Raw genomic sequence first — 15,306 nt, 5'->3', positions numbered from 1 at the left:
GTAATTTCCATTTTTCATTTTAGGGTGGCGTTACTAAAGCTGGGCAGGACTTCGCTTTTACTGTCGCACATGTACTAGGATTTTTCAGATCTTTGTTTTTTATAAAGCCACAGTCACAGAATCAGAGCGCTTTATCACAAAGAAAATCAAAATGCAGAAACCCAAACTTTATCCCATTTATAGAGAAGTGGATTGACCTCCTCAAAGCTTTACATTTCATCATACCACTGGTAATTTGAGTGTAATACGCCTCCTCAGACCAATTTAACCAGTGCTTGAAATGGAAAAATAGAAGTGCAGGTACTCTGTATCAGAGTACCGGCTTGTTTCTGAGAAGTGCCGGTACTCTCTAACTAAAAGTATTACGTTTTTCTTGAGAAGAGCCGGTACTCTCCCTCTCAAAATAAAAAAGTGACGGTACTCAGGACCCGACAGTACCGGCCCATTTAAAGCACTGAATTTAACAACAAATATTGATAAAGCCAATAAGTCTTGCCTTTGAATACAGTTACCTGACTTTAGGCAGACATACTAAACTACCATAGAAAGTACAGAACTACTCCACGCTACTTACTCACAGAGCCATCCTTTTTCATATGATTTCTGCATGCTGGTCACTTGAGCTATACACACCTTCAGATCTATAAAGGTACAGGGTTAGGTCCATGTTAAGCAGGACAAAAGGCTGGACCACATATACAGTACATACGAGGAAAAATGCATTTCACGCTATTTACTTGTTTTTGGTTGTTTTCAGAGAAATAGCAGGCTGGAAACCGCACACTCTGCCTCTTATTTGATTTCCACCATAACTAAAACCTGGGAAATAAATATTAATGCTATTTTGGTTCAAGGCACCGAGGCGTCTGTTTCTAAACCAACCGCTTACGACATTGTCTGTGGTACCACCATTTGCAATGGGATAAGCCACCTTTTCTCCAGTGTTTGGTGTTTGGTTAGGCCTAAACCCCAGAAAAACAGAATTCTGCTCGATAGAGATAAAGATAGAGGAAGAAGGTAAATGAAAGTGCTTTAGTAATATGCAGGGCCACTAGAATTATGTGGCAGAGAGGACCTATTATGTGGCAGGGTTGGCCAATTTATGTGGCAAGAAAAGTCCAGTTATGCATTTCAGCGCTAATAGCAAATGTGAGACCTGTTGCATTGCAAATGCTTGTTTATGTTTATAACCTGAAAATGTGGAATGATATCTTAGACGCACTCACGTGATGTAAGGTTATGAACCCATTTCTGCCACCTCCTGCTTTGACCTCTCTTGCTGCAGCTAGCTATGGGAATCAGAGTGTGTATGTTATGTTATCGTTTGCTATATTACCAATATTTGTTTGGCACAAATTCTACCACTATCATGACCCCATGGTCTATTTGGAGCCTGGGCACCCTTTTCTGTTGTAGGGTTCTCATTGACGAAAGTTACACTGTTCAGTAGTTTTCATAGTATTTTATAAGAAACATGAGGATTTGTTGTACTCTTACCTATGATGGATGTTGCGGTTGAAACACCATGATGCTTGGGCAAAATATCGAGGTGTAAATATCAGAAAAAGAAACCTTGCAAATAAAACATTGTGATATATAATTATAGTGATGCAGGAATATTGTTGACAAGGATATTGTTTTTGAGGGAAGGAATATCGTTTGAAAAATATTGATGTTTTTAATATCGTTTTGAGTAATGTAATGGTTAAAATACCGTATTTTAAAGTGCTTTCATTGATCTATTAATTAATTTTATGTGTTAAAATAGTTTATATATAAATGTTATAAATGTTTTTTCTAATTGTAAGTGATTTAGACTTTTTAATGTGTTTTTAACAGAAATGTATAGTGTTGCAGCAGGTTGTTAGGTTCTTAGAAGGATAGGGTGGGAAGTTAATTAGTTAATAATTAATTATGAATTATTTAATAAATGTTATTAAATTATGTGATTGACATTTATTATGCATGGTATGTAATACTGATTTTTTATATGTTATTTGGGGGCTATGTTTGTGGGGTACAGGGTGGGAAGTTAATAAAGTAATTATTGACAAATAATTAATTGGCAATTAATTATTTTATTGATTTTTATTATGTAACTATAGAATACTTATTGATTTTACTTATGATTTCTTTGTGGGATGCTAGATTTGTAAGGGTATAGGGTGGGAGTTAATAAAGTAATAATTAACTATTAACTATTTGTTAGTTAATTATTTAACTGAATTTGTAAATTATGGAATACTTATTTATTTTGATTATACTCTTGTTGCAGGCTACTAGGTTTGTAGGGGTCTAGGTTGAGAAGTTAATTAGGAGATAATTAATTAACAACTATTTTCTGTTTAATATTCAACTGATTTTAAATATGTACATTACAAAATACTTTTTTTTTCTTCTAGATTTTATGTGCAGGCTATGAGGTGTGTAGGAGTATAGGGTGGAAGGCTAATAATAATAGCAATTATTTAATAATTGATAATTATTCAATAGTAATTATGTAAATTCTTTTCAGTTTTTTTCTACATATATATCTATTTTCATGCTAATAGTTTTTATACTAAGAGCTTAATAATTTTCTACATTAATGGGATTACTCATATATGTAAGGTGTCTGAAGTGAAGTACTTTCCTTACTCTTGCTTAGACTGCAGTAGCAATAGTAAAATTAACCACTCCTAAGTACAACACTTTCCCTACTGTTGCACTGTTTGGACTGAGAATAGTAAATTTTACCCCTCTGAAATCAAATGCTTTCCTTCCTGTTGCACAGACTGGAGTGGGAATAATATATTTTAATCCTTCGATGTTCAACACTTTCCCTACGGTTGCACTGTTTGGAGTGGGAATATTAAATGTAGTCAATCCAAAGTCTAACATTTTCCCTACTTTTGCACAGACAAGTGGAAATACTTCATTTTACCCCTCCAGAGTCTACTCACTGTCCCTACTGTTGTTTAGACTGCAGTGGGAATAGTAAATGTAACCTCTCTGAGGTCCAACACTCTCCCCACTGTTGCAGTGAATGTGTTAATAACACTAAATCTAACTCCTCTGAAGCCCAACATTTTCCTTACTACTGTGGTGACTGGCATAGGAATAGTAACCATAAGCCCATCGAAGTCCAATACTTTCCCAATTATTTCATAAACTAGATTTGGAATAGTGTGTTTAAAATTCTTACACTCCAATAGTTTTCATAATATTGGTTAAGCTGATTTTATAGCATTAAGGCGGTCATTCCAACCCTGGCGGTCCGAGACCGCCAGGGTTGGGGACCGCGGGAGCACCGCCAACAGGCTGGCGGTGCTCCCATGGGCATTCTGACCGCGGCGGTACAGCCGCGGTCAGAAATGGAAAACCGGCGGTGTACTGCCGGTTTTCCGCTGCCCTGGAGAATCCTCCATGGCGGCGCAGCTTGCTGCGCCGCCATGGGGATTCCGACCCCCATACCGCCATCCTGTTCCTGGCGGTTTCAGCTGCCAGGAACAGGATGGTGGTATGGGGTGTCGTGGGGCCCCTGGGGGCCCCTGCAGTGCCCATGCCAATGGCATGGGCACTGCAGGGGCCCCCTAACAGGGCCCCACAAAGATTTTCAGTGTCTGCCATGCAGACACTGAAAATCGCGACGGGTGCAACTGCACCCGTCGCACCCCTTCCACTCCGCCGGCTCCATTCGGAGCCGGCATCCTCATGGAAGGGTGTTTCCCGCTGGGCTGGCGGGCGGCCTTCTGGCGGTCGCCCGCCAGCCCAGCGGGAAACCCAGAATAACCGCGGCGGTCTTCTGACCGCGCAGCGGTATTCTGGCGGCTCCCGCCGGCCCTGCGATTACCGCGGCCGGCGGGAGTCAGAATGACCCCCTAAGTGTTTGTTTTTCTATATTTGTCATTATTTATAGTTACTTTTTAATTTATTTTGATGTTTATAATATTTTTAGTAAATAAAATGAGTTTTTAGGGATTATATATATATATATATATATATATATATATATATATATATATATATATATATAGTTTAACATAGATTAAAATATTTATTTCACATTATATTATTGTTTGATGTTTCAAATGTAGTACTATGAATATCAAGGTTCAAGAACAACTTTATTTTGGTGTAAAAAAACATAGACAAGTACACAATAGCAAGACTTCAGAAGTAAAGTACAGATAACACAACATTTTGATGTGTTACAATACAAGAGAATTTAAGTAATTAAAACAGATTTCATCAGGGTACATTAAAATGAGAAAAACATATGAAATGTCTCTATACTAAAGCAATTTCCAGAGGGACAAAAACACAATATATTACAAAATACTAAGTTTAGAAGAATGAAAACTGCTAAGAAAAAAAGCTAAAAAGTGCACAGCTCAGAATTATTTCAAGGTATATTAAAATAAACAATAGAAAAAAGAATTCCGGGCAACCATGGATTGGTCAGAACATATCTTTCCTGATCTTAATGGAAGCACGAATATAACAGACAATAGACATTGTAGAAGTTTCGTAGATCAACAGCAAAAAGAGAGTAAAATAGGACGTAAAAACGTTTTCCCAGGAACAGAATAAAAACCACACAGGAACATGAAATGTAAACATAATTGCTTGTTGATATCGTTATGAGGACAACATGGTAGGAATGCAAACCAGCTTCCCTGTAAAGGATGAGCAACCAAAAAAATGAACAAGGTTTAACCTAAAACGTGTTAAATAAAAACGATGCTCAGGATTAGGTACCCATTCCAGATAACAGCCAGATCCACGAATATATATATTTTTTGAAATTTGAAATGTAGTACTATGAATATATATATATATATATATATATATATATATATCCATCTCCAAGGAAACAAGGAAAGATGATGCACATGTGCTCAAAGTATAAATCCAGTATTTTATTTAATAGAATCAAGCCCCCTATATATTTTCACAGTATTACATTTCAAATATAAAAGAATTATAATGTAAAATAAATATTGTTATTAAATATTTTGCACTCTATATATATATTTATATAAACATAAACACACACACACACATATATATATGTTTGTGTGTTTATATAAGTATATATTTATTTAGACAGTGATAAATATTAGTGGAATTCATTTAATTCACATTATATTACATTTATATTAATAAAATATTTAACATTCAATACTTTAAACTCTATTCACATTAAAAGCAATACTCTTGTAAATTTTCAGATGATATTAGTGTCAAACAATATTTTGCCACAATATATTTGTCAACAATATTTTTCGCCACAATATTTTATCAGTGATCCAACACCACCGCAGCAACAAGACACTGCTTGCTTTTGAGGTAGGTGTTAACTGGCTAGCTATGGTAACAGTCAGTAACAAGGTGTGTTTAATGTGGGCACAGCATAATGCCGGCGATGCAACAAATTTGTTCTGCTGGTGTGTGGTGAAGTATACATACATCTCACTTAGATATGTCCAAGTCAATGAACCAACACCGGTTCCCTGGATAGACCACAGTGTTGTCAAGTTCAGCATCCCTGTTCCAGTGCAACACACACACCACCTTCAGACCAGCCATCCCAAACTGGAACAGCATCACTGACAAGGTCTAGAACACCACTCTTAATACCCATTGACCCCAAAGCCATCAAGAATTTCAACAATTGGATCACGTCCTGTGCTGACTCCCTATCCCCCCTCAAATACCTCAGGCCAGTTGGTATGTGGAGGAACTCAGACTGAGGAAACAGCACTGCAAATAACTGGAGCACAAATGGAGAATGAGCCAGGACAATGCTGACAGGAGGACCTTCAAATTTGCCCTGAGATACTACCACCAAATGATCCAGACCATCAATAGTGCCTCTCTGGTGCACTGCATCGATGCTAGCACAAACAGAACAAAGAAATCTTCGCCATTGGGAAGGATTTCACCTCACTATCGGCCGCTTCAACCTCAATCACTCCCTCCCAGGAACTCTGCCACATTCTCTAACAATTCTTCAGCAACAAAAACACCACCATTTACAGGAATTTCAGCCTGCAACCGGACTTGACAGACCTCACCAAACACCTCCTGACCTTATCCAAAGAACCAGTGCTAACCACATGGCCTGTCATCATCCCAGAAGAAACCGCTGCCACCATCAAGCTCATCCAGTCAGGAGCCCCATTCGACCTCTGCCCCACCACGCCTACTCCAGAGGAACTGCAACCAATCAGCACCATTCTCATACTCATTCTGAATGCCTCCACTTCTTCCGCAATCTTCCCATATGTTTGGAAACACACAACTGTCCTTCTATTATTGAAGAAACCCTCTGTGGATCCTTCAATGCTCACCAACTACAGACTGATCTCCCTGCTACCATTCCCAACCAAGGTCTCAGAGAAAATCATTAACAGGCTCCTCACCGAATACCTTGCCCACCACTACGTCCTCAACACCACTCAGTCTGGTTTCAAACCACAGTGCAGAAACTGCCTTCATCGCTACCATGGACGATATCTGCATGACTCTGGACAGAGGAGATATGGCGGCCCTCATCCTCCTAGACCTCTAAGCAGCATTTGACACAGTCTGCCACCTGATCCTCATCCAATGCCTACACTCTATCAGAATACCACTCAGATGAATCTGCTCCTTCCTGCTAGGAAGGACGTACTGAGTAAGCTTGGCACCGTACACCTCTGATGCCTGTGACCTTGTCTGCGGAGATCGGCACAGATACTCCCTGACCCCAATCCTCTCTAACTCATACATGATCCCAATATCATGCCTTCCCATTCACAAACGACCACAATTCAAACTCCTCCCCCACACTTTCAAGGCACTGCATAACACTGGTCCAGCATACCACAAAAATCACATCTGCTTTCACACAACTTCCAGACACCTCCGCTTGTCTGGACTCCTACTTGCACAAATCCTATGCACACGGAAAACTCACGATATCAAGGTCCTCTCTTATGCCGATGACATGCAGCTCGTTCTCTCCCTCACGTACAAGGCACATGTAAGAAATTGGGTTGTTGGTTGACTGGGTTGTGAGCCCTGGTCAAGCAGAAGCCACAGTCCTTGTCAGGGTAAAGCACAAGCAAAACCCCAAATTAACCTGTGCTCAACCCCCATGATAGCTTGGCACAGACCAGTAAGGCTTAACTTAGAGGCAATGTGTAAAGTACTCGTGTATCACTTAAAAAAGTAACACAGTGAAAACACATCATAAAAGGAACCTACAACAAAGTTAGAGCAATAGAGTAGCTTTTAATAAACAAAACAAGATCAGAACGACAACAATCCAATTAGTAGAACCAGAGATACTATATTTTGAAGTTTTAGGTGAAAATAGTGCTAAAAAGCATAAAGCTCCAACTGTGGACATCTGGTCGCGCTGGACCAGGACGCAATCACAAGTTCAGGCCAATGGCGATGGAGCACAGGCCGGCTACGGGAACCCAGTTAGGCCAGCTGAACAAAAGTACCTTCAATCGGGTTGCAGAGCATTGCGTGGATCGGAGTCGAAGAAGCGTTGCTCAACTAAGGCAAAGCATCAGTCCCAAAATGTGTTGAGGCTGCAGTGTTGTGTAAACATCCAGCATCCTGTTGACGGGACTTGCGATGCAAAGTCCAGTGTTGGGGATGTGACACGCAGTTGGTGCGTGTTGTCAGTTCCAAAGAGCTGCAAGGTTGCAATGCCGAGTCAGGTGTCCTCATCGAGGCTGCCCTCACCAAAGATGCGAGGGCCTGCACTGGGGAAGGGTCACACAGCAGCATTTATGAAGGTGAGGGCTGTGGCAGCGATGTGGGTCTTTACGACAGGTCCACAGCAGGAGCAATACATCGGTTCTGCTTAGGGTTGCCCCACAAAGAAAAACGGAGGAGATGCACAGGTTCCACTGGACCCACAGGCTGGCAGAGCACCTTAGACTGACTTCCAAGGGTCCTGGACTGGGGTGGCACCATTTGGCAGGGCAGACTCACAGACGGCAGAGTCCAGTTACATAAGGTTGTTGGAAGCCTGTTATGTCCCTAAGGCGTCAGATCAGGAGGCCCACCAACTATCCCTTAGAGTCACTCTGGGTTCTGAGTTTAAGAGATGCAGGTCCAGTCCTTCTCACCCAGGCCAGAGGGCAGCAGGCAGCAGATCATCAGAGCAAAGCGGGAGTTCAGCAGAGTGCCAGTCCTTCAGCAGCACAGCAGTCCTTCTTCCTAGCAGAGTATTCACAGGACCAGTGTACTGAAGTTGTGGTGTCTGAGGTCCAGTTTTTATATCCTGATGCCCTAGTTCTGGGAGGTGAGCAAAGCTTCTAGACAGTGGATTTGAAGTGCAGAGAACTCCCTGCCTTCCCTGCCCTAGTTCCAAGCTGGCTGGAATGGCAATACAGGGTTGTTAGGTTCTTTGTGTGTGGTCAGGATCCAACCTATTCAGATGTAAGTGAAGCTGTGTCTATCTGACCCTCCCGTCCTGCTCAGGATGGCCCATCAAGTCATACATAAGCTTCCATTGTGTGTGGCTGTCTAGGAGGAAAACACAAAACCCAACTACCAACTACACCCAGTCATGTGACCAGAGACATGCTGCAGATACCAAATGACTAAGATAAGAAAATGGCAACTGTGATTCCAGAGACACCAAACTTGAGGGAGTTAGCTCTTCCCATTTGGAAATTGCACTTATGCAATGTAATAAGACAACTCCAATGCTATCTTAACGGAGAGATAGGCCTTGCAGTAGTGAAAAATTAATTTAAGAGTGTTTCACTATCAGGAAAAATAAAACTTTAAAGTGCATGCCCTACTTTTGAGAAACATTGCATCCTACCCCCTAGACTGCCTAGGGCCTTCCCCAAGGACACTAAAAAGGAAGGTAAAAGAGAAAACAACGGCACATCGCAGATATGTGAAAGTTTCACTTTATTCTTCTATAATGTCTCTGGATGAAAATGACAACTGGCCCAATAGGACATCTTGGGCACAGTTTCAGAAGGCAAATGCAATTCTCATGTTCAGAAAAACAAACAGCTGACACGTGTTTCGTCAGAGTTGACTTTTACAAGGCTCCAAAGCATGGAAGTACCCAAAGGTGTTCCAGAATTCCAATGAACCACTAGTATATTAAAGGATGATATGCCGAAAGATGGAAGGAGTATCTGAAGACCATGATAAGCCTCCGACCCAACAACCGAAGAGCTGGAAAGTCTGTTACCGGCGTCGCATGTGAAGGTATAGGGCCTGGTAACAGGTATTTTTCCAGGTCAAGATGGCATTTCAAACTGGACACACAGGCTCTGTAATGGCAGGCCTGAGACAAGTTTAAAGGGGCATTTAGGTGGATGGCACAATCAGTGCTGCAGGCCCACAAGTAGCATTTCATTGACAGGCCCTGGGCACATGTAGTGCATTTTACTTGGGGCTGATAAGTAAATTAAATATGCCAATTAGACATAAGCCATATTATCATGTTTAGGGGCGAGAGCACAAACACTTTAGCACTGGTTAGCTGTGGTAAAGTGCACAGAGTCCTAATACCAGCAAAAACGAGGTCAGAAAAATGGATGAGGATAGTTAAAAAGTTGTGGGGAGACCACCCTAAAGCTGACAGGTCTACCAACGCACAATATCCAGATCAAGTTCAAAGCCTGCATGGCTGGAATCACCCACTGGATAAAGACCAGCTGTCTAAAGCTGAACACCGATAAGACCAAAATTGTGTTCTTTGGAAAGAGCACATCACCATGGCACTCAAACTGGTGGCCTACAGAACTACCCACCCCGCCACCTATGCCAAGAACCTCAGGATTGTCATCAACAGCAAACTTGACATGACTGCCCAAGTCAATGTCATCATGCTTTCATACCATGAAGAGTCTGCAGAAGGTTTTCAAATGGCTCACAATCAGCACCTTGAAAACCATCATACATGCCCTGGTCACAAGCAAGCTGGACAACAGAAACACCCTCTATGTTGGAACAATAAAAACTTACCAAAAGGCTGCAGACCATTCAGAACTCAGTGACCAGAATCACTTTCAGCCTCCGATGCTGGAATACTGCCAGAAACCCTGGTGATTGTATAGCAGGAAATCAGTGTGTACACTGGCAGTGACTGGCTCAGCTCTTCCCAAGAAAGCAATTCCTATTTTCTCTCCTTTCTTTAGCGTCACTGTTCCAGGACCTCTAGTAGACTGTATCTGCCATGACTGTGCTGGGCAAGAGATTTTTTACTTAGTTCTGGATAAGCTAGTTTCTAGATCCTTACTCGCAACAAAGAATGATTCACAGGGGTTGCAACTGAGTAGGCCCGTCTCTAATTCTCCAGAATGATGGCACCAGCTTGAGGAACAGACCTCCCTCACTCTGAAGTAACTTTGGGAGAAATGGTGTGTGAAATAGTCCTCATGTTTATTTGTTTCTCCAAAATATTTAACCTTTGGGATAATACTTTCAGTTGCACCTTTTCCAGTGCATGGTCTCCTAGCTGTATACTGTGAATCATAGCAACAACTGCATATCTTCATCAGTTCTCTGAGGTGTGTCTTTCTTTTGCATTATCTCTTAGCTATAGACTAGGGGTTAAGGTAAAGCCTTTATATCTTTTCTACTTACATGTAATTGTCTACAGCCAATGGATTGTCTTATAGACCCTGACCCCAGGCAATGAATGGTAAATATGTCCGCATTTAAATCACACAAATTGGAGAGGGGGAGATAAGTGCCACCGTACGTCCTCACTAGACTAGACACAAACATAAAGAAGCATTTGCAATGCAATGGGTCTCGCGTTTGCTCAAGTTAGAGCTATTAGTGTTGGAAATTCCTAACTGAACTTTTCTGATAATGTGTTTTGCATCAATTACAAGAAGATGGGGAATGTGATGAAGAGAATTGTGGGCCTGTGCCTGCAGACTGGAAATGTCACCTGTGTGACTTCGCTTGCCTGACTGCTAAATGAGGAACTCCTGAACAAAATCTTGTCACATTGTCACTCTCAACAGAGCAAAGGCAAGCTTTGTGAAAACATTTGTCTCGGCACCTGTCAGTTTTAGTTGACGTGCCCCCCCAAAAATTAAATAATAATGTTTATGATGTCTTCGAAAGAATGAAAGGTTATGGGAAGGGAGGGTTTTCCTTGGTCGGAGATGCGTAGACTGTCAGATGCTATGTACATATCGTTATGTGATGCACAAAGGCATCTCCTTTAAAGCGCATCGGTTACTAAGCATGTGCAAAGCAATGGTGATTTGATTGACCAGGAGCAAAACGAGTAATTTGACTATTAGAACAATGTGAAACATGTCTCTGGGGCCTCTGCTAACAGTACAATAGATGTGCAAATAAAACCAATTTTAAGGCAGCTAAATAAGAGCACCCCAATAGCTTCTGAACGTAGAACGTCATACACGTAAAAGTGACATCCCATAAACTGTGCACTTCGAAATATAAAACAATTTTGCCTAAAGACAATATTCATATCATCACTATGTAATGTTACATAACAGCGACATGACGTTTGTCTCTGTCTTCTACGTATAAAACATTAGAGCTGAAATTGAGGACTTGATTTTGAGGGCATCATTATATCCACTAGCAGGGATGGGAGGAAAGGAAGGACAACACGTAGAGAGTGAGGGCGATTTCAAGGGACCCCTCCAAAAGGCAATGCCAGTTGTAGTCATGTGGGGTCCAGAGCTGCCCTCGCAGTGTTTTCTGTACGTTTTTGTGCCTGTTTCTAATTTTTTACAGCGTATTTAGTTTGTCTAAATAAATTGTAAGTTGCATTTTTGCTGTATTTAAATGCAGGCTTGTGGGATCATATTCATACAAACATCGCGCTTTCAGTCACTAATCAGCAGGGCACACCCTTAAAGCAGCTCCGATTGAAGCACAGCAGCTGGTCTTTTCTGGCCATGGCAGAGGCAACGAGTAAATTAAAGCTCTCCATTCCAAGCCAAACGTGGGAGCTAAGATAAACAAGGGTGACTGGAAAAGCCTCCCTCTGCTGTTGGTTTTATGTTTGCAGAGGGAGCTGGTGGGGAGGAGGGACTGAACGTACACCCACAGTGTAAGACCAACAGGCAAATACTAAAAAAAGAAGTCGCCTACAGAAGACATAAACAGGACATAGCTTAATTATACAGTAGTTGGTGCTGCTCCCAAAGTGAAAAAGGAAGGACAAAGAGGCAGAACTGACCACTAGCAAGCAAAGATTTTTAAAGGACACTGGAGCCAACAAATGAAATCGCTGGAACCCACAGTATAAGTATACTTAATAGTATACAACACGTCAAACGCTTATGCTCGACCTAAAAAGTACAGTAGCATAAGAGAAACCAAGATATCTTCCCCTACTTAGAGATGCAAGTCAGAGCCCTACTTGGACAACAGAATAATCCCGTCATGTGACGTGGGAAAGCCAATTGGGAGAGGAAGCCTCACACACTATTTGTGTCATGCTTCATCATCAGCAAACTCTCCCCTCTCTGGTAGGACCATTCCACCAGGGCGGACTCTTCTTCCTGGTGTATTAAAAGAGTTCTTAAATACATTTTGACTGGACAAGTGACGGGATTTAGGCCCATATATATACTTTTTTAGCGCCGCATTCGCACCGCTTTTTGAGGCAAAAGCAGTGCAAACTTACAAAATACAATTGTATTTTGTAAGTTTGCGCCGCTTTTGCATAAAAATATAATGCAAATGCGGCGCTAAAAAAGTATAAATATGGGCCTTAGTTTTTTGGGGCTTCCTCTCCCAAAGAGAATGGCTTTTCCACATGACTTGACAGGACTACTGTGATGTCCAATAGGGTTCTGACTTGTATCTCAAAGTAGGGGAAGACGTTTTGGTTTCTCTTATGTTACCTTATCTTTTTGTGTTTAAGTAATATATGTCTGCATACCCCTCTTCAAACCTCTGGACTGTATCATTTGCAATGGGTTTGTCCCATAGTCCCCAGGCATGACTGGAGGTAACATGGGTACCTTTCATAAAATCTCTGGATTGTTTCCTTTGCAATAGAGGTTCTTCTAGTCCTCAGGCCTGAATACAACTAACAACCAGATACCTCTCTTCATTACTTTGGATTGTATCTTTCCCAAGGATTGTATCTGACCCCAACAACATGAATATGAGTAACTCCTGAATGCCTTTCCTCTGCATGGTATCCTACACATTGATTACCCTCATGTTACTTAGTTTCATTTTCATACATAAATGACTCCTCTGCCCCTCTCTCCAGTGGTGTGAGATAACAAAATGATTCTGGATCTCTGAGATAACAGGTTTACAGCCCTGGCTTTCAATTAACAAAGCAATGCATTCTGGGAATTGCAATCTTGGCTCACTTAAATTGATCCAATAAGACGAAATCACTTGATAATAATAATACTATGCAAAAGATAAGATCAGAACTGGAATTATGCTGTCAGAGGTTGATGGAGAACAAGTAAAGATATACCTGTGACTTGAGAGAGTAATGATAGAATTGTTCTATGTTTTTTACACAGGCTGTTCCCGGACAATAATAATGTCATTAACTTTGCCTCCTGGTTTGGATTCGCATTTCCCACCATGATTGTGCTGCTTGTATTCTCCTACCTCTGGCTGCAGATTATGTTTTTAGGATTCAAGTAAGTAAATAATGTTTCATCCAAGAAATAGGGTAACAAGGAGTCCTTCACTGATTAATGAAGACATGTGTCTTTATTAATCACCAAGGACACAATTGAATGTTTTATCATATTTTATTTTGGAGCACTTGTATAGTGGCTCAAGTCCACTTTGCTCATCAATTCTGGGTGCCTCTTTGGAGCTCTGTGGTTGGAAGTGGTCAAGCAACCGGTGCTATGTTAGGTGAAGTGTGTGATATTCGAAGACATGCTCCAAACATAATGCAGCATGCATAGCAGAGCATACATGTGGATTTGTTGTGGAGAGTGTGGGAGAAGTGGCAGTTGCACATACCAACTGATCAATTTGTAAGGATCAAAGTCACTAGTTTGTAATGGACGTAGGGGTCTGATTTAAACTTTGGCACATAGGTACGCTCTTATAAATGCAACAGATTTTAGAGACACGCAGACCTTAAGTAGTCCATTAAAGGAGCCCCTGTTGGCACCGTCAATAGGATACTTTCTCTGACAGCCCAATGGAGAAGGGGCTATTGGAGAAACAACACTACACTGCCTGCATTATTTAGGGTCTTTACTGTCCATCACAGCCACGCAACCTGGGCATTGTAGGACAGAAAAAAATAATGGCCCCTTCAACCTAAGAGAAAGCTCCCACTGTGTGGGAGTCATTAATTTTCTGTTTTTCTGAAACAAACTCCTACTTTAAGAGTTAATATTTTGGTGAACAGCCATCAAAACCAATGGCGACCATCCACTAAACTGTTATTACATTAAACAGAACTGCCGGGTACAGTCTCATGGATTACTTGGTGAGCTGTACACATTGGTTTAAAGGTGCTCAATCTAGCTACTGGAGCCCCTGTATGGAAAAAAAGGCCAGGTGTGATGTGGGTCTGCACTGGGAGGTTGGGGAGGCTTTATGGTGGCAGTTTTTAATTCTCTGTAGCTTCCGCTGTACTATTAGGATTGCTCCTAAACAGAGTCCTTTACTGTACTTGAGGTGGATGCTTATTACGTCAGTCATAGTTTAGACCTTTTGTGACACTACCAAGGATGGGAAAATTCTTTGAAGATTACTCATCATGTCGAAGCTTCACTTGCCCACTTGACTGACTTGTGGTAGAAGGGATCAAGTTTTTGAGGTAATGATCACCTTTGCATTTCTCACTTTAGCTGAGAACAGTGGTGGGTAGTCCCACTTTTTGAGGCCAAATGGTCATGATTTGTCCAGCTGTCACATACAATTAACTTCATCTTCGAAGTGTTAAGCTTTAGATGGTTAACATTCAATGGTCAATTACTTGAAGGCATTTCCCCAAGGTTCTTAAATCATGGTCAGATGACCCTTCAAACTTTAAAATGATTTGAGTGTCACCCACCTAACTTCAGCATTTATAATTAAGAGAACATTTAAGCTGTGATAGTGGACTGAAGTAAATGGTGAAAAAGAGGGACGCAATGGATAATATTTTCTAGACTTGATGTGGATGTGATAGCATAATATTCAGATACTGTAATCAGACTGGGAGAGATAAATATTTCATCATGATGTGGAGAATTTGTTGAATCAAGGTTAGTGAGAAGGGCTTTAGCTTGATAAGAATTAAGGACCAGATTTATATGTTGTCAGTGTGCATACTCAGTCACAACGGCGACGGAGTATACACACCGGTAACCC

At 41.2% G+C, this 15,306-nt stretch overlaps 1 protein-coding gene across 1 annotated transcript in view; it reads left to right on the top strand.

Annotated features, from left to right (window-relative positions):
• LOC138285789 (solute carrier family 13 member 2-like) overlaps positions 1-15,306 on the top strand; it is a 700,806-nt gene that overhangs the window by 365,272 nt on the left and 320,228 nt on the right. The window contains exon 10 of the mRNA XM_069226167.1: positions 13,503-13,625. Coding sequence (XP_069082268.1) covers positions 13,503-13,625 — 123 coding nt within the window. The remainder of the gene's footprint in view (positions 1-13,502; positions 13,626-15,306) is intronic.

Source organism: Pleurodeles waltl, chromosome 3_1, assembly GCF_031143425.1.
Source record: "Pleurodeles waltl isolate 20211129_DDA chromosome 3_1, aPleWal1.hap1.20221129, whole genome shotgun sequence".
Classification (NCBI taxonomy): Eukaryota; Metazoa; Chordata; class Amphibia; order Caudata; family Salamandridae; genus Pleurodeles; species Pleurodeles waltl.
Note: the sequence above shows the minus strand (reverse complement) of the source record. Positions and strands in the feature narration are given on the sequence as shown.